Here is a 27,133-nt window from a genome sequence, read left to right on the forward strand (position 1 = left end):
GGGGAGATAATGGCTTCCATTTGGCCAAGGTCAACAGTCGACACATTCCTCAGTTGTTCAAATATAACCACACATTAACTTGTGTCCACCAATACCAGACGGGCATACACACATACACACACACACACACACACACACACACACACACACACACACACACACACACACACACACACACACACACACTGCTAATAGATTGTGAGTGAGCTGTAATACTGTCCTGCTTGTCTTGGGTTTCATCCTATTGATACAAAGTTATGGATCTTCAGATATCAGCTGAATATCAGAAATTATGATACTGAGAAATAAAGGACTTTCCTGTATCTGTTTGGGAACTAAAAAAAGGTTTTACTATTTAATATTTTAGAAATATATTGGCTCAGTTTCAGTGGGTTTTCATTAGGTCAGGGAAATTGTGGTTAGGTTAAGGTTTCTTTCATATATTTACTTGATTTAATAAAAAATAAAAAAACAACCTAGCTAAGTCAATGTAGTCTACACTTTTTTGTTCACACAGTGATTATACAGTGAGGGTTTTATTTTGTTCTAGTGAGCCATGTTGGGTGACATGTTCCTTCACTGCCACAAACACACAGGCTTGACTCAATCCTACATACAAATACTCACCACATGTGGATTAATCCACTGCTAAAAGTAGTCCCCAACAAGTGCAGCATTTACTCCTGTTTGAGTAACGTTTTTAGGAACTTTTTTTGTTTCAGTTGGAACCAATGGGCTTGGACCTGACATCAGAAAGTCCTGACATGCAAAAAAAGAAAACAGAAAACAAAACAAACAAAACAGAATGGAAAAAAACTGTAAATATTGAGACTAATAATGTCAGTGACAGCATTAGTAGAGGTTTTAATAGTGTTACAAACAATGATTACAAAATAATAGAGATGTTATAATCGACATGAACAACTGTCAACAAACTACAATTGATCCTGACAGGGCAACCAACATGTTGTTGGGTTGAGTCTTTGCATGAGATTAATTGACAATAAGAAAGATACAGGATAACAGCAGACCTTGATAGTACAGTGAAAGACGTTTTGACAATATCCTCTTGCTTCTGAAAGGGTTTTATGATCCTGAGAGGTTTGGTAATATATGTGTGTGTGTGTGTGTGTGTGTGTGTGTGTGTGTGTGTGTGTGTGTGTGTGTGTGTGTGTGTGTGTGTGAAGTGACCAGATCAGATGGGCACTTTGGAATCAAGCAGCTATCTGCTGAACATTTCACCCACCAACTGTGTGTGCTATCCCTCCGAATATTGACTTTACCCTGCACAATTTGTGAACCATTACACAATACAGAGGATGAGATCAATGTGCATACTGTTGGTTTTGGAATAGTCTTGTGTGTGTGTGTGTGTGTGTGTGTGTGTGTGTGTGTGTGTGTGTGTGTGTGTGTGTGTGTGTGAGAGAGAGAGAGAGAGAGAGAGAGAGAGAGAGGCAGGCCACTGAACTTCAGTAATGTAACTCAAACAAGGTTATGAGAGCAGTGAGCTTTAATCCTTAAAAGTTCCACAGCAGCCCTGCTATTCTCTCCACAACAAACCCCAACAACTGTAATCATCTTCTATTAAAACATATTGTATGAGTATCAGTCAGCCCTCTGATATCTGTCTGCTGTCCCTACCTTCTGAGGGTTCACTCAATCATTAACCTAATCTACTTACCGAAAAACTCCCACTCAGTGTTTGCATGAGAGCTCAATGATAAGCTATTTGAAGTTGAATGTGGTGATGGGACAACCATTGACATGGACTAAACTGTTTGCTGATCTGTGGCTGCCTTTGATTCCCCAGAGATCAGGAGGGAGAGAACCAGCAGAGTGAGGAGCAGTGGTTGGAGCTGTATATCTGACCTTTATGTATCCAGCATTAATGTTTGTTTTCCTTACATACAGTCACAATTAGTTCAGGTAATCTTCTCCAAGGCCACAGTGTGAATGTGAATCTTCCTAAAGAGTACTTTGAGAAGTTCTGGCTGTCTGTGAGATAAGGTGGGGTGGCAATGAAATTAACAATAAATCAAATATGAAACAAATTAATACAACATTTTTAACATTTGTTTTAGTAAATCGAAATATAGTCATTTTTTAAGTTAACTGAGACATAAGCTGCAAACTGTGTTAGGTTATAGATTGTTATGGCAGGGATCAGGTTCTTATAGTCCATGTGAAGAGGGCAGAGATGGATGATCTTACTCAGGTTAGTTCCAAATCAGTGCTGCTGATTTTGTTTCAGTCTCATCCACAATGTATGATAAGCTCATAGACACTGATGCATTTTATAGACTTAAAATGAGATACAGCTTGAACTTAATGTCAGTAATATGAATCCTTCATACATTTTAACTTTGCTTTTGATACTTTAAGAGTGAACTCTCAAGTCAAATTTGAAATGCAGTTTTTACTCGTAAGGAACCGTTTTATAATGCTGTATTTAGGTTGCTTGTATTTAATTGCTGTAGATTTACTATTACTATTACAGTAAAGGGAAAATAGTTATTTTGAAAAATGTATTTGAGTTCTGACTTTAAACTATTTTCTTTTAAACTGTTTTTACTTTAGCCTCAGAATTCAGATTATTTTATTTTATTTTTTACTTTCATCTCAGAATTAAAGTTTTTGCTTTTACTCTAAACTCAGAACTATATTTTGTATGTTGCCCTAATTGTCTTCTGTATGAGCTACACCAAAAAAGTGACACATTTATTCTTACAACAAAAATAGTTTATTAGATATTACCAAACAAAACATCATTACAATGCGCTACATTGATTATTTAATGGAATATCACATTTTAGGGCAGCGGCCCATAAGAGCATTTTACATCCACACAAAGTACAGGAGAGACTTATCTGCAGAGGATGGGTGGATCTAGATAAATATTCATGGGGTATCCAGAGGGTGGCAGAAATATATGCTGATTTAATCGCAAACAATCACATATATCAGTATTTGTTTAGAAAAGCCCCCAAATGAAGATATTTAAACTCAAAAACAGTATTGTGGCACATTAGTAAAGCACGGAACAGAAATATCTAAAGGTAACATTAAAAATCAACACATTTCCAAATCTTTAGAAATTTTAGACTTCTTTTTTCTAAAATGTGGACTTAACTGATAATACAATTAATTAAAAAAGTTTTTTAACAGCTATGTTAATAATTAATTACTTACTTTAATTACTGAATTAATGAGTTAAATTTGACATAATTTGACCCTAAACTGGGTTGACAGCTGAGGTCGCTAATAGGTGGCAGGTGCCACCATATGCCACCCCTCCAGATCCGCCCCTGCTGTAGAGCAGAAACACTCAACACAAATACAACAGAGTACTATGCATTATATACAAAAAGACACATGTAAAATAGAGATGAAAATCCTGTGTGAAAGGCGCTGGAAGATGAAATGTTACCAAAATATAACATCAGGAACCAGTCTGTCATCCTGTCTGTCATTCTGGGTGAAACAGCCCCAATGAAGGTCCTGTGATCTCCATCATCCAGCTCCTAATTATTGTCCGACTGGATCCAGTATCAGTGGAGCCCGTGTGTGGTTCAGAACTAGGGGTTCAGTGTGAACTCGGCGTCGTCCTCTATGTCCAGCTCCTGGTCTGAATCGTCTGACACGTCAGAGTCCAGCTCTGTGTGGGGCTGCTGCGGGGACATGGTGCTCACGCAGCGGCCCGTCTGCGCCTGCTCGGAGGCCGGGACTGTGTGTCTGTGCTTCGGGCTCTGAATCCCGGAAGGCTCGGTCAGCTCATCTCCTTTATGATTCCTCCCGGCAGAGTTGTCTTCCTCCACGTCCCTCTTACTTCCCTGAGGGTTTTCCTGGTGGAGATTGAATTATGTGAAATTAGTAGGCTATATGGTTCGTTAATAATAATTCAATAATAATAATTCAATGAGAAATAAAAGGAACAATTTCTAATGTGACAGTGAAAACTTCTCACCTGTTTTAGTCTTCGCCACTTCGCTCGTCGATTTTGGAACCAGGTTTTAACCTGAAAGACAAAATGGAAAATAAATTCATGCTCCTCCTGTGAGATTGATTACAATCAAATATTAGAGTTGAAGAAACAGCAGCACGCAGAGAATATAGACACAACTACAAATTTAATGACAAATGCATCTCATACAACAAATAAATAAAAGTGCTGAGTGTCTCACATCGAATGAACATAAAAAATGGATGCCACAAATAATGTAAAATAAGATAGAGAATAAAGTCCACTTGATAATAATAGTAAAAATGAGATAAAAATGAGGAGGATGGAAAACCCACTGAATAATAATAATAATGAGAATACAGTAAAAGAGAGAAACAGAGAAAAGATCAAGTGAAATATAACATTGTAAAAGAGGTTCAGCATAAAAGAGTTTCTGTCATTACTAGTTTTTAACATTTTCTTTATCGTCTTCCACAAAATCTAATACAAACAGACAGAGACAGATATGTGATTAAATTGAATAATTAAGGTAACTAAATAAAATCTAAGTAAATACCGATAATAATAATAATAATAATAATAATAATAATAATAATAATAATAAACCTAAAAAATAAGATAAGGTCAACTTAATCCAGTCATGCAGGAAGTGATATAGGCCAAAGTGAAGAGATACATTTTTACATTTCTAAAGAATTTTTGCGAGCTGTCGTGACATCTATAGGCAGTGTGGTCCACCGATTTAAAGGCTAATATGAATCCACTCAGCAACAGTAAACCTTTGACAATGTCCACTGTATGACGCCTGTGGGCCTGCGCATACAAAATGGGGAGTCATCTGATTAATCGATGTTACAAATATTTCAAACCGACCTCAATTAACAAGCTGACATAAAACATTTTGAAGTATTTCTGGGTGGAATCCCAGTGAACGTTTTCCGTTGAAAAGACGTACAAAAAGCGACTATGTGAAACCAGTGAAAAGTACAAAATTGACCACATCACCGACTATTTGAAGCCGTTGATTGAACATTTACATTTAGACCATATTCCACCAGGATTTACAATAGTGACATTTCCATCCTCTACAATGTGCAAATAAATAAAAAAAATAAATTGCAAAACTTAGACTTGAACATTGTTGATGACAATATGACGGTTTTTATTAGATGTAAATATGTAAATAATAACAGTGTAACATATAAAGTGTTAACACTGTTCATATATTGAGTCATTCAAATACATTAATTAACTTATTATGCTTCACGCGCCAGATGCGAACCCCATCTTCTCCGCGCGTAGAACAAAATACACAATGATGTATATATATATAGACTACAGTATATATAGCCTATATATATATAGTCTACATGTCCGAGTGGAACAGCGCCCAGACAGAGCTGTGAAATACTGAACTGACTCCAGTGAAACTCTGCTCACCTGTCTCTCACTGAGCTGCAGCATCTTGGCCAGCCGCTTCCTCTCCGGAGGTGACAGGTACTTCTGCGTCTCGAACTTCTTCTCCAGTTCGATCGTCTGGTCGTTAGAGAACCGGACCTGACCGCCCTTTCTTTTGTGCAAGGGCCGCTGGATAAAGGGGGTCCACAGCAGAGGTTTCCCTACAGAGGAGGAGTAAAATCATTTATTCATGAATTAAAAATAGTAAAAATAGAGGAAATATGATGAAAAATAAATGTATTGCACATTATTAAAGCTACAAGCGTTTAATAAACAGTTATTAGTGTATATTGTTGTACTTGTTGAGCAGATTTATTTGGAGCAGTGCAATCAGGGCTCTTTTAGTCTGGTTTCCTCTCCGGTTAATGGTCTGGAACAAACAATAGCAGAGGCTGCAGGCCTGCCTGCTGCACGCTGTCTTTTAAGGAAGGTCGTGACAGAGTGAAAACTATGGCCAAATATCCGCTTCATGTGCTTCCTGCTCTGCGGTGTGATTATAGGCGATGGCATCCACCAACAGACACTCATGTCCTCTGCTCTCACTGACACAATATAAATGTGTTGTGGTCGAAACTGTTGTCAAAGACCTCCTTATTGCTGCTCTGTTCCAAAGGAAGTTAGCTAATCCCATGAGAGAGGCTGTGTTCTCAAAACAAAAATATCATAATGAAAGGAAAGCTCTAGAATAAAAGAGAATTAAGATAAAACACAGAAGCATTAGTGGATGAGATATTTAGGCTACTATTTGCAAAGTGTCTGCTTGAAAGAATTCACATGTTAGCTCCACAGTTCTTGCTTTAGACAGTTATGCCATAGCCAGGGGCGTAAATACAGGGGCTGTGGAGCAGGGGGTGCCCGCAGTTAGAACAATGTGTTAGGTGTTCAAAGAAGTCACATTGCATTAAAATGCTGCCATTAGATACATATGCCCTCAAAAATCTCTTTCATTTTTATTAAAACGTTTTTTTGTTTTTTTGTTTTTTACAATAGCAGCCTCTATAATAAAATGATATGTGTATTCTATATAAGACTATTAAAAAAACTATTAAATTAAATGAATATTTTAAACATTGTCAGTCTTAACCAGGGGCAGATCTAGGGGTCCAGCTGTCAAATTTAACACATTAAGTTGCATCATTTTTTAAAATAACTTGTTAAAAACATAGATTAACACATACATATGATTTAATGATCTGTTATGGCCACATTTTACAATCAGTGATCGGCTTAATTTAAATGAACAAAGACGTATTTAGAAAAATGTCTGAAGATTAAAAAGTAGAAATTAAAAAGTGTACTGAATTCTAATGCCACCTTCAGATATTTCTAGTGCTTTACTAATAACACACAATCAGAAATAATGTAATGTTTTTGTGTGCAAATATCTTTTCAGATCAAATATTGATTATATGTGATTGTTTGTGATTAAATCAGCAAATATTTCTGCCACCCTTTAAAGTCTCCCTGCCACCCCCTGGACACCTTATGGATATTTCTCTAGATTCGCCCCTGGTCATAACTATCTTACACCACTGGCTATAGTTATAGAACGTCAATATGCTAATGAGAGAACAGATTTATAGGAGGCTGCAATAAAGCTAATTATATTAAATGACCAACCTAAATTATTAAGCTAACATTAAGCATTTTGAAGTCCTAGATGTGTTGATATTATTAGGCTGCTATTGTTGATTCTGATTGAAAGAAAGCCTAACATAGTCCTCGGTTGAATGAATAGCAGCCTGCTCCTACAGTAGACCTCTTCATTTAGATCTCTTTTTACTGACTTTAAAGTACTTTATATTTCTTTTAACCAATTTGCATGGGCGGAAATATCCATGGGTGTCCAGATGGTGGCATGGAGGCAGAAATGCTGATATAATCATAAACAATAACATAGATCAATTATTGATTAGAAAAGCCCCCAAATAAAGATATTTGAAGTCATTACTCGTTACATATATGGCTTTTGTCATTGAATTTAAGCCATTGTTTAACGCGTTATTTTTTTAATTAATTTAAATGATTGTGTTAAATTTGTCAGAATCTGACACCAAACTGGGGTAGCGAGGCCTTTCCTTAGGGGTGGCAGCTGTCACCACATACCCTCTAGATCTGCCCCTGCCAAACAGGCGGATTTCCTATTCATGTTTCTGTATATTACAAGAAAGTATACAAAGCTACAAATACACTCAGCAGATTTAATTAAACCGTAGGTCTGTAGGTCAGATCTGTTATTCAGCTTCTATGTTCCATTCTATTTACTCCTTGTAGAATTGTAGCAGCCTGAGGAGAAAATGTGAATGCTTATAGCCCTTTATATAAGATAGAGTATTGTTATGGGCATATTCATTTTTACTATTTTTAATTTGTGCTTTTGTTTGTTGTATGATGTATAATAGATCATACTTGTTTGTTTTTACTTAACACGCTGCTATATGTCACTTGAGGCTTTCCTTTTTTTTATTGTCCTACTTTAAACTGCTCTAAATGAGCCTTTATCTCCTCTGCTAAGATCCCATTAGGTCCTGATGTGCTGCTCTGTTTGCTTTATTTTCTTCTCGCCGCCGACCATAAAGAAAGTCAGCCACATCCTCGCTGGCCGGGCCAGAGGAAGTGCAACAATATGTGAAAAACGGATCCCGGGCTATCAGAGGCCGAGTGTTTCCTGAATATGTCTGTATTGAGGATGTCGATAAAATAATCAGCAGCGTGCAGCGAGCTCCCGAGGAAGCGGCTGGCCGGGGTGAGCCAGGAAAACATTTAACAGCTTCTGAAACCAGATTTACTCCTATCGACAGGCTCACGGCTTCCGCTATGAACGGAAAAAGGCCCGGCTGGTTCAGTCAGAAGGTCCGCTTGTCACACTATGCTTAAGAGGACCGCCACTCACAGCTTCTAGTAACCAACGATTTAAAGCCGCCAATGCGCCATACCTCCCCCGTACATGCCCCATTAGAAATGCTAGGGTCACATATTTTATAGGTGCACCACTGCGTCAAACTGAAATATCTTAGTGTCTGTATTTCCTAAAACATCTACCTGACAGACATGATGGCTAGAAAAAGCTCTGCGTAATGGTGGACCCTGTGGATCTGACGGAACTGAAGTAAGTCATCTCAAATCCTCAGTGTTCATAGAGGCAAGAACCGATAACCAAAAAAGAACCGACCTGCATGCATTTATAATATAATTGTATTCCTTATATGGGGGCATTTGGTGCTCATAAGTATGTGAAAACACACACAAGCGCACGCACACACACACACACACACACACACACACACACACACACACACACACACACACACACACAATGCAGTGAAATAACAAGTGATTTAGAGCCCAGCTATGTTTTAGTCACCGGCTGACTTGCTCCTCTGATGTTTCAGAACAATGGGAGTCAGGAAAAAGAGTCAAGGTTGCCATGCACCCCCCACCGTCGCCTACCCCTATCACCACCAGCAGACTGAATGTGTAAGCCCGCTGCTATTGTGGCCCCAAATATGTCTGCTGTCACAATAACAGCGTGACTCATGTGTGCGTGCTCGGGGCATCATGCAGAAATGTTTATGTAGGCTACATGTGTTGAGTTCGACATGCATGCATGGCCAAGCGTGATATACTTATGCAAAAATGGTTTCGTTTGGCGCTGAAACGAAGCTCGCGAAGGCAGAGAAGTTTTCATGCAAAGGGTAAGAAAGAAGTCATCTGTTGCCACATCATCTGTTGCGCTCAGATGGACGGTGTTCATTTCATTTCACAAAACTGTGTGATGTGCACAAGATAGTGTGACAAAAAAATTGCAAGATGCAAAATATGGATTTATGAAAAGTGGAAAGATTTCTCATGAATTCACTCAAGAGACTGGCAGGCCAACCGTCTGGAGCTTCTCCACACACTGAACAAGAAACACGACTATAGGTTTTTTATATATTGTAAACGATTATCCTACACGTACAAAGAGTTTTACGCACACTCGCCCAACTCACCGAGAGGGTCATGCCTCAGTAGCGCCTGTGCGTACTCTCCCATGGAGCGGTGGTGCTGGTGGTGGAACGGGTAGATGGAGCCGGCGAAGGTCCCGGCGGAGGCGTACGTTAGAGCGGCGTGGTGGGACAGCGCCGGATGGATCGGTGTGGGTTCATAAATCGGCGTCCGGTACGGCGAGATGAGGCTCGTGAAGGAGGAGTTGGGCGACGGGAGGGTCGGTGTGGGGATGAGTGGAGTGGAACAGGAGGAGGAGGAGGAGGAGGAAGAAGAAGAAAAAGAAGAAGAAGAAGAAGAAGAAGAAGAGGAAGAGGGAGATGAGGTGGTTGTGGTGGCAGTCCTCCCCAGAATGTCCTCGATGTAGAAGGGTGTCGGATGAGCCGGCTGGATGGGAGTCGGTGCGTAAAGCGGGACGCTCATGGTGCCTTCTGCCGTCTCTGCGCGCTGGAAGTGAATTAACGGAAGGCTGCGTCCCTCTTCTCTCGCTCCCTACAGCCTTCCTCTTTATCGTCTCTATCTCTAAAGACGTTTTTCACATACTACCGAGCATCTACTGCAACTTTCAGCGAAAACGTGCGTCCACTGAGGAGAGTCTTTCGGGGCTGTGGAGGAGACCGTTAGAGTGTTTTGGTGTCCATCAGTTTGCGGTGGTGCGCTAGCTGGTACTTGATCCAACTGCTGGGGCTGTTATCTAGCTGCAGGCAGAGGAGGGAGGAGATAAGTGGACGGCCAACTTCCTGCAGGTGGCCGGCGTCCGTTTCTGATTGGCTCACAGGCGGCTCCAATCGACGCACGGAGTGATCAGATGATAGGAGAGAGGAGATAGTAGTATTTCAGGAGAATCACTTCACTACAGCCAATCATGCGTCAACCAGCAAACTGACAAATCTATGGTTGGAATGATATAATGGCGCTGATAGCAGGCTAAATGCCAACTTCAGCAACAACAAAATACTTCCATATCGTCATATTTTTCTTACTAGAAAGCACCGGCAAAAAAATGATTTATTGTAGTTAATTATACATTTTAAGCATGATGGCTCCTGTCAGAGTGAGTTATTATAACTGAGTTATAACTTATTACAGACTATGCCTCTTTCTATCTGGTATTTTGCAAGTTTTGTTGTTGGTGGAACCAGTTTTGTTAAAAGAAACTGTATACATTCTCTCCAAAGCTTTCTGCCAAAGCAGATCCACTGGAGGGCCAAACTGAAACTTAATGGTTGACCAAGGGCCTGTTAAGAGTAAAATGGTACTAGAAGTGTCACTCTCCCCTCTGTGCTCAGATTATAAAAATAATTAGGGATCCAAACAGCATTTTTACCTCACAAATAAATAGCATAAATGATTCACAACACAGTGATTCATGTTATATATATTATTGAATACATTTTGAATTGTTTTTTGCTAAAAAACAAATCTTATGCCAATTGGGCCCCCCAGCTATACACAGATAAAAACAAAATGATGATGCAGGTTCTTAAAGTCGAGCCATTCTACAGTCAAACATCCTGACAATGCAGTGTTAATTTTAATAATGTAAAAACAAAACACAAAGAAGAAAGATGACAAAGAAGAGAGAAAATAGAGAAAGGTATATTTTTGTATCACTCTGTATCAGCAGATATTCAATAATAAAGGGTCGGAATCAGGATTTCTGTACTTTGGACTTCATCTGGAGGCTCTTACTCAGGGGTCCCTAGGACCCACAGCTACGGAACATAAAGTCATACTCCTCCACTCCTTTTATCATTTATTTTTACACTCTAGACGGTGCAACTGAATGGCGAGTGATTAACTCATAATTAAAGTGTACACACATGCTGAATTTTACATGTTATACTTCTGTCTGTTTCTATGAAGTGGCCCCTCACTGCCATGCTGTTGTAAACTAAATAAATCAATACATCAATAAAATATGAATATTTGGGTTTCATTATGATCAGTTGGCACTTTACTATAGTTCCAATTTCGGACTAACAGTTCTTCTCCAAATCTGATCTCCAATCAAAAAGTACTGTAATCCGCCATATATATATTTATATATATATAGGCTACCCAGCATACATGTCCAATCCAACCTCCAGGACCTTAAACCCCCAAAGAAAAAACAGTCCATATGAGCTGAGCTCGATGTGATGATGGCCCTGGTTTTACGCACAGCCCACTCGCCAGTCAAATGTCTCTTTCTCTCCCACTCATCAAACAGCTCTGAGTGTTATCTTTAACAATGTAGTACAAGTCAACTGCAATCCACATCCCTAACGGTGCAACTGAATGGCGAGTGATTAACTCATAATTTGAATGTTTGGAGTTTTCCTGTGAAATCCGCCTATCAGTGCGGTGGAGGTGATACACTTACGATAATGACTATAAATGCAAATGGTTTTAATGGCTCACTAAAGTGTCTGTTTATCCCCTCACACGCGTTTCCGCAAAGTGTTAAACAATAACCGAGAACTTCTCTGTTCCACAGTTAAAGCTGCCTCTCTGGGGGCCACAGCTGCACGTGCCCGGGGCCATCTTGATCTGTATTTGCCAGGTGACTTCATTAATGATGTCAGGCTGCAGCGCGCTAGGATCCAATGCTTCGATTTTCTGATGCGACTTTAAAGTCAACTTTCTAACGGCTGTAATTTAGATAAAGTGGACTCAGAGAGCAAACAGGGATATGAGCAGCCTTGAAGACATGAAAGAAATCACCAAATGGCTAATATTTGGACTGAGACAATGATTGCAGCTCATTGATCCGGGCGGCTCCCCGCGGCGTCAGACTCCTGTCCAGGAAGGATTGATGGCTGCTGGGCAGCTCAACCGGCTGCTGCTACTGGCCGCTGGCGCCAAATATGTGACAGTTAATAACTAAAAAATCTCAATGACACATTATCAGTGTTACCTGCACGACTTTTAAAAATATATTTATTCGAATATTGTTTTGTTTTTGTTTTTTTGCAGACCGTGTCTCCTTCTGTCTATACCTTCACACAGAGCTACCCCAAACGCAGGCAAATAATAAAAACCCACAAATAGGGTAAATCATTTTATTTGTAATAAAATATCATACATTATTTGACCAGCAAGTATGTAAATAACGTAAACCAGTGGTTCCCAACCTGGGGGCCTGGACCCCCACTAGTGGTCGCCAAAGCTTCCCAGCGGGCCTTCTTCTTTTTCATTTTAAGGTGTAAGAAAATGTAAAAAAGATATGCTGTAGGCCTTTATCTCAGTATTTTGTTAATTGTTGTGACAAAACTAAATTAAGTTGTTTGCCACAATAGTATGCATAGTAGTACTTAGATATACATATGTAGATAGTTACAGTATGTATGATTGTTAAGAGAATTTAAGATACATAATACAAATATTTAAAAAATCAGGAAAACTCACCTCCAGGTAATATTCACATCATAATCTGCTGGTAATTCATCCAAATCTCTGGTTTTACACAAACGTCCTGCAGTTATTGTGTTCACTGTTTGGGTTCATTGTACAGTGTATCAGTGGTTCTCCACTGTTATTCTTATGCATTGAATATAATATGAAATATCAATAAAATATGTCACTTAGTCAGTTTACACAGTGATAGAAAAGGGGAACCACTGACCTAAATAATAAAAACATTATTATTATTATTACTATTATATGAATATAAGAGTCATCTTACATTCAGAATGCTACTTAGTCCCTAACAATGAATGAGTTAAATGCTGGTAGGGGAGAACAGGGTTGGTCGTTACACTTTTTACTCTCATTTAAATCCCTCAAAAACTACTGTTCCTTTAATAGACACCATGTTAATGTGTATTGGAAGCCTAAAGTGTCAGATAGGAATGGAGTGACTTTACTTTGTCAGGGATCTCAAACTGCTGGGCCGGCAGCCATTTCCGGCCCTTCATCCCCCTCTATCCGGGCCACATCATTATGTCAAAAATACACTATAATCCAGCCTTCAAGATTATAATTTTCTCTAGTTGTTTCATCTCAGTTACCTGTTCATATACAATACAAAAACATAATTCTGTTTTTAAAATGTATTTTGTTTGGCACAAAATAATGGCAAAGGTCAAAGGTGCAAACGTGTGCAAGCGGCTGATAAGAAGAGAGCAGCTTTGCGGCCTTCATTTGCTGCTTGGCTGTGAACAACAAAGATTATATAAAATGATCCTATAGAATGTATGTAAACTACGGAAGCCCTAAAAGGCCATGCATTCATACATTTTATTTCTCCGTTTTCCTGTGATAACGATATAATTAATTCGAGATCTCGAGATAATGACTGTGATATGATAACTGCGGTCAAACCAGCTGTTACTCCGATCTCCGTGGTCAAATCAGCAGCACTTAAATTTACAGCGTATTCACTTCCGGTTTTCAAAATAAAGGTATTAAGAACAGTAAGCTATAATTCGAACCTACATTTAAAATAAAATGTTAAAGTGTTTCATGCGCCCTTGATGAATAAAAAACATACTTAATATCAAGCATTTTCTGCACCAATGTGGAGAAATGCCAAAACAAAAGTTCCATATTTGTATCTCCAAGTGGCATCTTTTCTCATATTATTTCCAGAATATTGAAGTGTCCCTCCTATGAGATGTCAATAGCAAATCATAACAGAAGTTGTCTCAGGACACTTTAAAAATACAGCAGGCCTAGACCGTACTTATATTATTAACAGAGACCCAAAAATTCCCACCATGAGCAAGCATTTTGTGACAGTGGCAAAGAAAAATAAACCCTTTTAAGAGGCAGAAACCTCGAACCACACCCACCTCAAGGTCATCATCAATCATTCCTATAATTTTTATCCTTATATAACATAAAGAACAATAATACTCAATATCACTACCATGTGACAACCAACCCTAAAGAGAATGTGACAAGCATCCCCAACATGGAATATTTGCAATTACGATTAAACATTAAAACAATCTGACCAAATATCACCAATGTTTTACATTTTAGGAAGCAGAGACCACTGCATCAGTTTTTGGACTCACAGGAGAGATGTGTGTTTTGTACACCGATTGTACCTCTACCCAAGTCTGTGTGGGTGTGTACAGCCTGTGTTTAGTGACAGCTCCCTTATTCAGCTTTGCATAGCTTTGTTGCACTTGATGTTAAACTGTCATCACTGTTATTAGATCATAAACTGATACCTCACTAGAGGAGGGGTCATTAAACCATCTGTTGATGACATGGGTGGCAGGAGCTCGGTCTGTAGGGACCTGTCTTGGGAAATGGAAGGTCTTGGGAAACCAAAAGGTTGCCCAACTCCTGAAGTGCTGCTACATGGCAGCCCATCACTCCACCAGCTCTCCTGCATGTCTATAAGCCCTGTGTTTAAATGACTGTATTTTGGACCCATTAGAATATTAACTTCCCCATTGGGGATTGACGCAGTAAATCTTTTAGATTACAATGTTGAGATCATGAGATAAGTCAAGACTTTGCCTTATTAGTACACCTAATTTTTGACAAAGTACAATATGTTTTATATTAAGCAATTCAGACATATACAAGTGAGTCATAATTTTGATTTTCAGATACTTAAAAACTTTTACTTCATTGTAATGATACAAAAATAAAATTTTGAGAGGTCAAGTCAAAAGTATGAGTCAAAATTATGAATTAAGGAGTCTCAATTTTGACTCGTTTCAAAAAGTAATATGCAGGTTTTCATTCATTAAGGTAACTTTCTATATCAGCAATACTGTGGGACCATTATCACCTGTAATACAGACTAAAGCACTGTATTGTGGTATAGCCTAATTGAACTACACCATCTGGCAGATGCACTAGTCTGCTGAGAGACTCAAATCACAAAGTATGCACCAAGTCAGATATTTCCTCTCCTGTTATTTATGGAAGGTATTAGGCAGTAAAGTTAGGTTTAAAAGAAAGGAAGAAACAGAAAAACAAAACAAAACTGCAAATGTAAAACAAGACTTCTGCATTTAGAAAATCTCACCTCTAGCACACTAGGAACAGACTGCAATCACAGCTACCATAGTAACTATACATCCCATACTTTTTATGCTTTTATTAGTCAAATTTTACTGTCAAAGGCACTAAAGCTTTCCACTGTTGTGTCAGACAATCAGAAGTGATTCCTAGTTAGTCCTTTTACTAACTATTAACAAAGACAAAATGTTATTTTCACTTGAATAATTATTTAATTTGTAAGTGCAAAACAAATTCAATTACACATGCAGTACCACTGCTGATCTGAACACTTTCAGATGTTGAGTACACCAATCTTAAAAAAAAACCAAAAACAGCTCAACACTGTATTGGAAGAAAAGAAACTTTCACTGTTTAGAGCAAACAGCATGGCAGTTCCATAAAGAAATCTGCAGGTAAAATGACTAATATATATTTTACATGCTTTATGAATGTATTCTCCAGCATGGCAACAGAAGGTGTAATTGATAAGTGTTTAATACAAGACTGTCTAACATTTTGACAGCCATTACGGATGCACATTATCTTCATTTAGATTCTAAATGATTCTAAATGAAGGAAAATAAACAAGGGAGGTAATGACAACACAACAATTCTTATTTGTTATACACTAATTAACACATACCTATGAATATTATTTTCCATTGCGGCCAATAGATCTCCTAAATGTTACAGACTGGACCTTAAAATGGTGCTGTAATTGAAATCAGCATTTTGGCTAACTTCCTGTCAGTACTTGCAGTTAGCAGTCCCCTCCCTCCTCCCCTCCTCCCCTCGTCCCCACACTGAAATTCTGCTGCCTTCTTGAGCGCTGCCTCTTTGTGGAGTTCTCGCTCCTGATTTGATGAAGTGGGAACAGGATACCAAATGTATCCTCTGTTTGCGGAAAGAAGTGACTGGGAGACCCATGTTACTGGCTGAACACTTTGTGATGGCTGTCGGAATGTAGAGCTATTTACTTACAACAAAAAACGCTTACAGCACCTTTAAGTTAATATTTCTGCTGAGCTTAAAAGATTCCCTACAATCAAAACAAATTATGTTAATAAACTGTATAAAAGTATACTATTTAGAGTATTTTATGCATAAATCAATAAATCATGCAGTGTGCAAATGTTTCTTTGAGTGTTTAATATACACTGTAAGTCTCTATGATTAAGTTCATTATTGATTAATCTGTCGATCATTTTTTGCGATTAGTTGTGTGGTGCTTTTTTTCAACTTGACGCGTTTAGACAGGATGTTCTCTTCACAGGAAAAGCCAAGCAGGTGAGTGGTAACTAATCATTAAGGGGACAGCAACCCCAGCTCGCCACTTTCATTTTGTTCAGTGTGTGTGTTCCTCAGGTGTTGGCTTCTGCTGGTTTTGTACAATCCGGGCCCTGCTCTGAGTGTGAGCAGGGTTGCAGAGAGCGCAGGATATGTGCCAGGGTCCACTTCTCCTCATATAAGGCATGCTCCTCCAGGGTGAACTGACCCTGCTTGGTCCTAATCAGTTCTTTCACATGAGCGCACGATGACAGAGCTGCAGCACACAGGAACCGTTTATTCTCATGGTTAAGTGTCAGCAGGGTTGATTTTTGGTTCAGATTCTAACATTTTCCATAATGATGCTGATAAAGAAACTGTGAAATAGAATGAATCTCACCTTTTCCTAGGTCATCCACCAAGCTTCTGACATAGAATCCACCGCCGCACTCAATATCTGTTATAGAAATAAAACTATTTTAATTGTAAATTCTACATAAAAAGAAAATGGAAACAGTGGAAAACAGTGGGCTCCTCCTGCCACATGTCGAAGTATCCTTGAGCAAGGTACTGAACCCCAAATTGCTCCTGATGCTGTGCATTGGTGTGCGAATGTATGAATGCATTCATTTCTGTTTGATGGGCTTTGCCATCACTGAGTGAATGCGTGTGAAAGGGCGAATGTGGCGTGTAGTGGTCGGAAGACTAGAAAGGCGCTATACAAGTACAGGTCCATTTACCACATTCATGCATGTAGCACATGGATACATCCATGATTAGTTAGGAGCTAAAATGTGATGGTAAGATAGCAACAGGGGGGAAAATGAATGGTTCAAAAACACTGCAATAATAGCTCCAAACAGGAACTAAAAGGAAGAGAAGTGTGGACTAGGAGTAACATTTTTTTCAACAAATTAGCTCTGGTTCTTGAACCAGTTCCATTCAGGATTAAAAGGTGTCTCCTGTGTAAACTGTCGAGCTGAATAGGGTTGAACTACAATACTGTATTTTAGCATGGGTTATAATGATGGTACTTGGACAGCCTGATATTTTGTGAGGTAGTACGTGGTGTAAAATGTTTGAGAAACACTGACACAGAAATGCTGCATTAAGCAATGTGTGCTAACCCAGAGTGAAGAGAGGAGGCTTAAACTCTTGCAGGGTCAGGTTATACACAGTGACTGGTCTGGCTGGTTTGGCCTCAACCTTATGACCTTTTTTCAGCATGACAGACAGACGCTGACCGTCTTTCTTCAGTGCCGAGTAGCTGAAATGACAAATGACATGAAAATCAATAAATCACTTCATACTGACGATGCCAGTCTTTTTTAACTGGAAAGATGTATACATGACACATATTGCACAGTTCCATATTATAGACTACGTCACGCTGAAGAGTTCATTTTCCCTCAGTGCGAAATGTTGCAACTTTAGACTGTTTGCCTGCATGAAGTGCCACGGCCACTGGCAGGAGAGCTTCTTTACAGGGGAAGTGGCAGATGTATAATATGAGAGTAAAGCCCTGCTGGCAACCTCAGGCTACAAGGTTCACTCAGTGAACTTCACTGCACCACATTTAAGTTGAATATACACTGATAATCATCATAACATTCTGACTACCTGGGTTCATAAGCCCCACACCAACAAACTGATGCACTGTGTGTTCTGACACCTTTCTATCAGAACCAGCATTAACTCTTTCATCAGTTTGAGCTACAGTAGCTCGTCTGTTGGATCGGACCACACGGGCCAGCCTTCACCCGTTGTGCATCAATGAGCCTTGGCCACCCTTGACCCTGTCTCTGGTTCACTGCTTTTCCTTCCTTGAACTACTTTTGATAGGTACTGACCTCTGCAGACCGGGAACACCCCACAAGAGCTGCAGGTTTGGAGATACTCTGACCCAGTTGTCTAGCCATCACAATTTGGCCCTCGTCAAAGTTGCTCAGATCCTCACGCTGCCCATTTTTCCTGCTTCTAACACATCAACTCTGAGGACAAAATGTTCACTTGCTGTCTGATATACCCCACCCACTGACAGGAGCCATGATAACCAGATAATCAGTGTTATTCACTTCACCTGTCAGTGGTTATAATGTTATGGCTGATCAGTGTACAAGATACAGGGCATTAATTCATTAAAGTAATTTTACAACACAGGATTGTATATCTGCAGATTCAACCCCTGAACAGTTTTCTGTCACATACACAAATGTTACTCACAGTGGAGGAACTTGCATGATGTCGCCAGTGAACGCTTTTAGCTTCTCCTCAAAGTCCAATTTGGTTATGTGTTCTGTTGGAAAAAAAAACAAAAACATGAACACCATTCTGTAAAGTTTGCACACATAAATTAGACTGCTGAATGGGATGAAATGATGTAATTTGTACTTCAATATTTACCAAAGTCTTTCTCCAGAATCACACTTCCAGTGGCATCAAGAGTATCTGTTGCTTTCCCCAGTTCCCCCACTGCAACGTATTTCTGAAAAACAAACAGCACACATCAATCTGTTGTCTCTGTGTAATAACCACTGCTCATTCTCAACACCAAATATCAAACTATAAATAGAAGCAAGTGTTCAATTTGGTCGAAGTATGCACTGCCTTTGGCGATATATACCTAAAACATTAACAATAAGATAACACGTGAACAAAATACACCCTTCAGGTCAAACATTCAGAATAATTCAATGGACCAGGGCACTCAACAGTAGGCATAGGGTAAAATGTTGTTACCAGTACCGACAGATACCTTGGCTTAATACTTTTCTCATTATCAATTTTAGCATACGCGCACACACATACACACGGGAAGCTGTTCAGGGACCTGGAAGCAGCTAGAAAAACTTATTTATTCTGCTTACTTTACTCAACATGGGTAACAAGACTAAAATGATGAAATAAAAGTGAATATCTGTACAGTATTGGACTACATAAACGCTATAAATAACTATCAAAGGAACATTAATAACAAACCAGTAGGGCAGCAGTATGTGCAGCCTAAACCAAGTGAGTAGAGGATGCGCCCTGGTTTTTATCCCATGAGGTTAACTAACCGACAAGCAGATACAGGCAAGCTACACTGGCTAGCTAACAAGCAACACAAAGTTCACTTAGTTGTCTGTGCAAACGTAGTGTTTTCCCTCAAAGCTGCTATGATGTGTACCCAAGTTCAGTGCCCAGGTATATCCCCATACCGATCCCTTCTCAACATTAATTTCTCTAACTGCATCGGTCTGCCACTTGGTGAGGACCAGGTAGTGTGCAGTGGCTTTATCAGCTGTTTCACTGAAAACTGCTGCTGGACAAAAGGCTAATGAGATCATTGAGACTGAGCTAAAACAGTTAAAAAGGAGTGTGTAGGATTTTGTGGCATCTACAAGGTTGTAGATCCAGGAAAAACCAAGGCATGGATAATATAGCATGTGAGCAACTAGGTCCTATTTTTAATTTACATCTTCCAACTGTCACTAATCCAGCAGAGGGTGCCATCTCTATGGAAGAGGTGTGGTGCTAATCAAAAGGAGAGCTCTTACCTAAAACAGAGCGCCTTCTGGAGCCTGTTCAGTTTGCTTATGGGACCAAGAGGGGAGGGCAAGATGCTACCATCGCCTTACTTAATTTACTATAGAAACACCTCAGAGGCTGAAGGAACCACGGCAGGCTACTTTTTGTTGACTTCTCATCAGCTTTCCGTACCATACAGATACATTTGCTAGTTGACAAACTAGTCAGCAATTTTAGCATAGACCCCAGCACAGGCTGAATTCTTGACTTCTTCATAAACAGAATGCAGAGAGAAATCCATGTTCTCTCCCCTTTATTGTGTATTTTATACACTAATGATTGTCATAGCCATTGTGACAGATATATTGGTAAGTTTGCAGATGACTCAATGATTGTTAGCTTTCTTTATGGATGAAAAAAAAAAGAAAAGTGTCACCAATTCAGTGTCTGACTAACTGTAAAATATGTATGTGTCACAGTGTCTCCTTCTGTTCCTGAGTTATGGTGCTGAATAAAGGCCAAAGAAATTGGTATTCCATTAGTGACCTTAAACCACCAAATTGTAATCAGTTCATCCTTGAGTCCAAATGGACATTTGTGCCAAGTTTGAAGAAATTCCTGCAAAGGTGTTCCTGAGATATCGCATTCACAGGGAAGGGACGGACATTAGGGTCACAGTGAGCCTGAACATGCAGAGGCATAAAAACCCTAAAGCACCAGCTAAACCAGTTTATAATTTCATGCCAGAATTTCAAAATAAAAAAAAACTTTGACTTTGAATAAGTGTGGTAGGGTTTAGCAACTGTACAGCAGTGTTAGGCTCGTCACTCAAAATATGTAATAATTTCTCGTTACTCTTTTCAAAAATAATATGACTTTACTTATTACTCCCTGCCAACAGCAACAAGTTACACTACTAGTTATGTTACTTTTCTGGTACTACCCACAAAATTGGCATTTGTCTTCTCTTCAAAATTCAGACTTAGTATGATTAAAATCCAGTTGTGTTTGTTAAAATCAAAGTAAGAAAACATTTCCAGCTGCTGAGTGTAATTAGTTACACTATCAATTACTGGGGAAAGTCATAGTATTACTGTAATGTCATTCCTAGTAATGAGTTACTGCCCAACACTGCTCTACAGTGAATGGTAAATGGACTGTACTTATATAGTGCATTTCTAGTCTTTCAACCACCCAAAGCGCTTTTACACTACATGCCACACTCATTCACACACATTCATACACATTCATGAAGTGATGGTAAAGGCCATCACAAACAGAAACTATTTCATTAATCCACATTCACACTGATGACACATTGGGAGCAATTTGGGGTTCAGTATCTTGCTCAAGAACACTTCGATATACAGCAGATATGCCGCAGGAGGAGCTGGGAATCGAACCACTAACCTTCTGATTAGTAGACGACCTGCTCTACCTCCTGAGTCACAGCCACCCAAAAGTGAGCTTAAAGTGTCAAATTACAAATTATTTTTATAGTAGGTAATTATAAAAATTATGTCATTAGCTGAAACTTTCACTATATGACAGCAGTACATGAGATACTATTCCTCTGGCTCCTCCTAGTGCTCCTAATGGCAGTTGTAAGAATCATTTAAACCCGAAAGAAAATGTTGTATAAACGTATTTGACAACCTGGGAATGAGACCAACAATCAACTATCTTTCTTGGCTCCAACTGATTGTTCTCATTCACAGATTATCTGTGTCATGCACTGTCAGGATTTAGTGAAAGTTTCATCAAATATGACAAAAACTTATTTTATAAACATTACCTACTGCAGCTTTAATACACTTGGTTTCTTGTATCCAACATGTTTCGGTTTTCCTAAAGTCATTATTTCTCTTTTCAGTATTGTATATCCCGGTTTAATCCAAATTAAGTTTCATTTGAAATTATCACATTATATAGTAACATACATTCTGTTGTAGCTACCATCACACATTGTTGCTCACAGTTTTCTTTAAATTTGTGGTATGTTCCTTCCTGCTATGGTTTTACAATGAAGAGAGATTTGTCATAAAAAGGAAATACACACATGGTTTTTAAGCAGAACAGGTTTGTTGATGTAGCTCTTTATAGCTTTGTTGTATGTATCAGCTGACTGACTATGTATCTACTGTTTACATGAGTGCAAACAAACTCACCTTAGAACCAGCCAACATTGTACTGAGCATCTTTGTGCCATTCCCAACACCAACCACTGAAAGACACAGAGACAGTATTAGAGTCTGAAATCCTGCTAGCGTCCCTGAGAGATGGCAGTGTTACCCAACAATGATGTACAGATTGTTGATTTTGCCAATTTTATAGCCTTAATATTCATTAGTGGCCCTGGGAATGTTTGTTCCGTTTTAACGATAATTATAACTAAATATCAAAATGTAGCTGTCTCACTAAACAACCCCAACACACTACACGCTCTCAGTGCCTCGCTGACATAAAGGTATGCAACTCTCTAAAGCTAAATAAGGGAATATATATCTTAATAAGGCCCAAAGCAGATATAGAAACATTTTACTCAATGCTGGGTGACTTTACCAAACAGATTAAAAATAATGTCACAAATTTGGGAGTAATTTTAGATTCGGATTTAAATTCTTATTTTAACAAGGTAATTAAAAACAGCCTTTTTTCATTTTAGTAATATTGGCAAAGTCAGACCTTTAAGTCAGAACGATGCCGAAATACTCACTCACCCTTTTATAACCAGTTGTTTAGATAACTGTAATTAATGCAGCAGCATCTAAACTAAAAACTAGGAAAATGGATCACATCAATCCACTGTTTAAGACACTGCACTGGCTGCCTGTATCTTTTAGAACTGATTCTAAAGTTATTTTAGTTGTTCAAAGCGTTATACCATGATCTGGGTGAATAATCAGTTCTGATTGTTTGCTGGGTGTCCAGTAATACCTGATGTAGAACACTTACTAAGTAGTTCCAGCGAAACTGTCTGTTCATTGTTCTAAATTAATGGGCTGAAGTAAACAGAAATCTGAATCTCTCATAAATACATCTCACAACACTGAGTGTAGTCATTCAGTAGTTCATCCTCTGAACACCACACACAAACCCCTACACTGCCCCCACTCACTGATATTTTGTATTAGCTTCTCCAACATCACCTGACTGAAAAGCGCTTGAAAATATAAAAGTAATGATTTTTTTTCCTTTGGCATACCATGAATGATGCTCGACGAGCTGTCCATTATCAGGAATTAATGGATGGACGGTCCTGGCCTCCACACTGTCCACTAATTCCTGATAATGGACACCTCATCGGGCATTATCCCAATGACCTTTCTCCTCCATGCATAAGAGATTTTCTTTCATTTCATGTTCCAGCCAGATCACAACTCTACTGCTTTCCGATTGAATTTTCTTCATGGTAAATGGACTGTACTTGTATAGCGCCTTTCTAGTCTTCTGACCACTCAAATCGGGGTTCAGTATCTTGCTCAAGGATACTTCGACATGTGGCACCAAGAGCCGGGGATTGAACCCACAACCTTCCGATTAAGGAACGACCCGCTCTGCCTCTGAGCCACAGCCGCCCACATGTGTCCCATAAAAGTGCCTCCTGTTTTTATGCCTAAACTATAACTCTCTGCCTCTGGATAATAGAACGGCAAGCTCTCGGCGCCCATTTAGCTCAGTTGGTAGAGCTGGCGACCCATATAAGCAGCGGCCCGGGCTCGAATCCGACCTGTGGCCCCCTGCTGCATGCCATCCCCCCCGTCCATCTCCAGCTGTCTCTCTATCAAATATAAGCCAAAAAAAAATACTAAAATAAAAAAAAGAATGGTAAGTTCTCTCTAGTTTAAAAAAGGAAATTAAAGACCTGGCTTTTTAATGTGGCTTTTAATTTGGAAGAATGTTATAGCCTTAGTTTTAAGGTTTTAACCATTGGCTTTTACATTATTTGTCTCCAGAGACGGCTGGTATATATGGGCGAACAGGGCTAAGCCCCCCCTATCTTTTACAGTAAAGATGAAAAACTATTACTAAAAACCTTAGAACATATTGTTTTGAATTTTGGTGGAACCTAGAGCAGTAACAGCACCAAACTGACAGAAAAAAACCCAGGATATTTCCTGTGAATGGGCTAATTGTATTCAGCCCAAGCACAGTAGAGTAAGCTTCCATTGACTTTTGATTGACAGGTGTTGTGACACGCCCCCTTCATATGCTGCCCATTTGGGCTAAATTCATTCATCCCAAAGGCCAGTGACCTTTGACCAATCACAGCGCAGTAGCTACAGTACAGTGACCGTTGACCAATCACAGCGCAGTAGCTACAGTACAGTGACCTTTGACCAATCACAGCGCAGTAGCTACAGTACAGTGACCGTTGACCAATCACAGCGCAGTAGCTACAGTACAGTGACCTTTGACCAATCACAGCGCAGTAGCTACAGTACAGTGACCGTTGACCAATCACAGCGCAGTAGCTACAGTACAGTGACCTTTGACCAATCACAGCGCAGTAGCTACAGTACAATGACCCTCGACTAATCACAATGCAGTAGCCACTGTAGAGTGAGGCTAGTTCGTAGTAGAACATGGAGAGAGGGAAGTGAGCAACAGTAGTAATGGCGGGCGTTAGCATGAACATGAACGAGGTGGATTATTTACTTTCTAATCAATTTACTTTAAAGTCTTTGGAGGAAAAATTGGAAGTACAGAGATTGGGAACACATCAACCAAACGATGTTCGAATAACACAAAAGAACAAACGACAAAATCGTAATTTTGTGTTACATGGTTTCAGCGAACGGACTGGCTAACAGCAAGTGTAGCTAGGAATTCACTTTTCTGTTTCCCATGTTTGCTGTTTGGAGGAGACACAGCTTGGACCCAACAAGGAATTGCGGATTTAAGACATTTATCCGACAAAATTAGGAAACATGAATGCAGCACGAGCCACCTTGGAAATAGCGTAAAGTTGTCATTGCTGGGTAAAGTGAACAATGCTTGTCAGCTCAATGAGGGTCACCGCACCGCTGTACAGAGACACAACGAGCGGGTAAAAAAAAAAAACAGGCATTCACTATCACGGACTGTGGACTGTATTAAAATCTCTTTTTAGTCAATTAGCCGATCACCTGTCAAACACACAGGTTGCCAAGTACACGTCTAAGACCACAGATTCTCTCAAAGCGAGACAGGGCCTGGAGAATTTTTCGTGCTCCATATCTGAACTGCTGACCACAGATGACAATCAGCCACATCCAGATGCGGACACCGCTGCAGTTGCTGCAACGCCGCGCAGGAAGCGGCGCTCTGATAATGTGTCAGTAGCCGTACAGTGCTGTGACATAATGGTCGAGCAGTCAAAGGCTCACTTTGAGAAAGCCAGGCACAATCTTCAGAGCACTTTTTTCTGAAACACTGAAAGTAACACAAATAGCCATCACAACCCCCATGACATCTGCAGAGTCAGAGAGGTGTTTCAGTATACTGAAGCGGATCCTTTCTAAGAAGTACAAATGGACAGGACAGGCTAAACAGACTGGCTACGCTGCCCATTGAGAGGGACTTCATCCAAAAACCACCAGACTTTAATCACATGTGATTTACCTGTTTGCGTCCCAGGAATGCCGTCGATGTGAGCTGCTTTTTAAATAAGGTATGCCCAAGCTCTGAAACAACTCGTTGTCTTTTACAAATACTGTTATTTTTGCTTTGGTTTTGTAGATAGTTTTGTTTTTAGTACATGGTGTTGCAAATTGTTGCTGGTACTTTTCTATAATGTTGTAATGCAATTGGCATGTGCTTATGTGTAAAGAGGAGAGAGATTTTTTTGGCATCAGGCCATTCATTTCGGTATGTCTCCACAGTGTTGCCGTAGAGCACTTGCTATAACAAAGTATACAATGTTGTTGCTGTAACTTGATGTGATGCTACTGTTGCTGCTGTGTGACATAGTGATGAGTGTAATGCATTTGTTAGCCCACCCACCCAAAATCACCATCACTGTTTGTCTCCTTTGTGTTTATTGTATTTTTTTTATAGTTTTATTTGTTTTGCATGTAATGTTTTCTATTGTATTAATTTTTAGCCTAACAAAACATTATTTATTGTTTTCATATATTGTTTAAGTTTGTTATGTGAAGCACATTGTATGTTTGTGTGAAAAGTGTAAATAAAATTGAGTTGAAATATGATATGAACAGTTAATTAGTGAGTACAATAATAACCACCAGAGATTTATTTTTAAGAAAAAAAGTAAGGGGGCCCACAGAGACTGCTGGGAACAGGGCCCACAGAGACTGCTGGGAACAGGGCCCACAGAGACTGCTGGGAACAGGGCCCACAATCCTGCGCTACACGTCTATAAAAGTGTTTCCCTCTAACTCCACTAGCACCCACGAGCACCCACTAGCCCGGATGACAACAGCCAGCCGCACGTGGACCCGCTCACCTAACAGCCCACTGGCGGCGCTGTCCAGCGTCCCTCCGTGTCCAATCTTCAGGCTCTGCTTCTTCCTCTTTCGCGGGTTTGGGTTTTGAACACCAGCTTCTGAAAGATAACACATTTCACATTTAGCTTCAATAAATGACAATAAACTTATTTCCGCGTTCCGGTGGTATTACCTTTGAGTAACGCTTCTTTCAGCGTATTCAACACGTTTGCCGACGTCGGTCCTTGTTTCTTATATATCGCGAACAGTCCATTTAAAGACTGTAGTTTAGACAGAGAACTAGTTACCGGAGCCGCAGTGTTGCTGATGCTTCCTGCCATGCTTGTTCCAATGTTCTTCTTCTTCTACTTATGTAGTGACCACGAGCTGCGGCTAAGAGCCGTTGTTGTATTCCGCCACCTGCTGGTAAGATTAATTCATCATTATTTCTTATCTAGACTCCAAGGCTAAATAACATAAAGTTATATGACATTAAATTACCTAAATAACCTTTGACTTTTTGACTGAAATAATTGGATGTATTGGTTATGACAGTAAATATCACAAAAAGGTT

General features: G+C 39.5%; 2 protein-coding genes across 2 annotated transcripts; both read right to left on the bottom strand.

Annotated features, from left to right (window-relative positions):
* Positions 1-2,717: 2,717 nt before the first annotated feature.
* On the bottom strand, positions 2,718-10,104 carry hhex (hematopoietically expressed homeobox). Its single transcript, XM_051417172.1, has 4 exons — positions 9,412-10,104; positions 5,402-5,580; positions 3,965-4,015; positions 2,718-3,842 (listed from the first exon to the last, which is right to left on the bottom strand). Exons 1-4 carry the CDS (start codon positions 9,827-9,829, stop codon positions 3,576-3,578), a joined length of 915 nt encoding a protein of 304 aa, XP_051273132.1. The 5' UTR covers positions 9,830-10,104; the 3' UTR covers positions 2,718-3,575.
* Positions 10,105-15,255: 5,151 nt separating this feature from the next.
* Positions 15,256-26,900, bottom strand: trub1 (TruB pseudouridine (psi) synthase family member 1). The gene is made up of 8 exons (XM_051417176.1): positions 26,753-26,900; positions 26,580-26,678; positions 22,300-22,355; positions 19,025-19,106; positions 18,845-18,917; positions 17,749-17,888; positions 17,022-17,078; positions 15,256-16,898 (listed from the first exon to the last, which is right to left on the bottom strand). The coding sequence occupies exons 1-8, from the start codon at positions 26,898-26,900 to the stop codon at positions 16,717-16,719; spliced, it is 837 nt and encodes a 278-aa protein (XP_051273136.1). The 3' UTR covers positions 15,256-16,716.
* Positions 26,901-27,133: the final 233 nt, after the last annotated feature.

The sequence above is a fragment of the Dicentrarchus labrax genome, unplaced genomic scaffold, assembly GCF_905237075.1.
Source record: "Dicentrarchus labrax unplaced genomic scaffold, dlabrax2021, whole genome shotgun sequence".
Taxonomy (NCBI): domain Eukaryota; kingdom Metazoa; phylum Chordata; class Actinopteri; family Moronidae; genus Dicentrarchus; species Dicentrarchus labrax.

Bases quoted from the DNA above. Each gene is read 5' to 3' on its own strand.
- hhex (XM_051417172.1), bottom strand. From the start codon at position 9,829: ATGAGCGTCCCGCTTTACGCACCGACTCCCATCCAGCCGGCTCATCCG. The intron at 5,581-9,411 runs GTGAGTTGGGCG...CCTCCTCTGTAG, and splicing joins ACTGAGGCATGACCCTCTCG to GGAAACCTCTGCTGTGGACC. The intron at 4,016-5,401 runs GTGAGCAGAGTT...TTTGTCTTTCAG, and splicing joins TGCAGCTCAGTGAGAGACAG to GTTAAAACCTGGTTCCAAAA.
- trub1 (XM_051417176.1), bottom strand. From the start codon at position 26,900: ATGGCAGGAAGCATCAGCAACACTGCGGCTCCGGTAACTAGTTCTCTG. The intron at 18,918-19,024 runs GTAAATATTGAA...TTTTTCCAACAG, and splicing joins GATTCTGGAGAAAGACTTTG to AACACATAACCAAATTGGAC. The intron at 17,889-18,844 runs GTGAGTAACATT...TTGTCATTTCAG, and splicing joins ATCATGCAAGTTCCTCCACT to CTACTCGGCACTGAAGAAAG.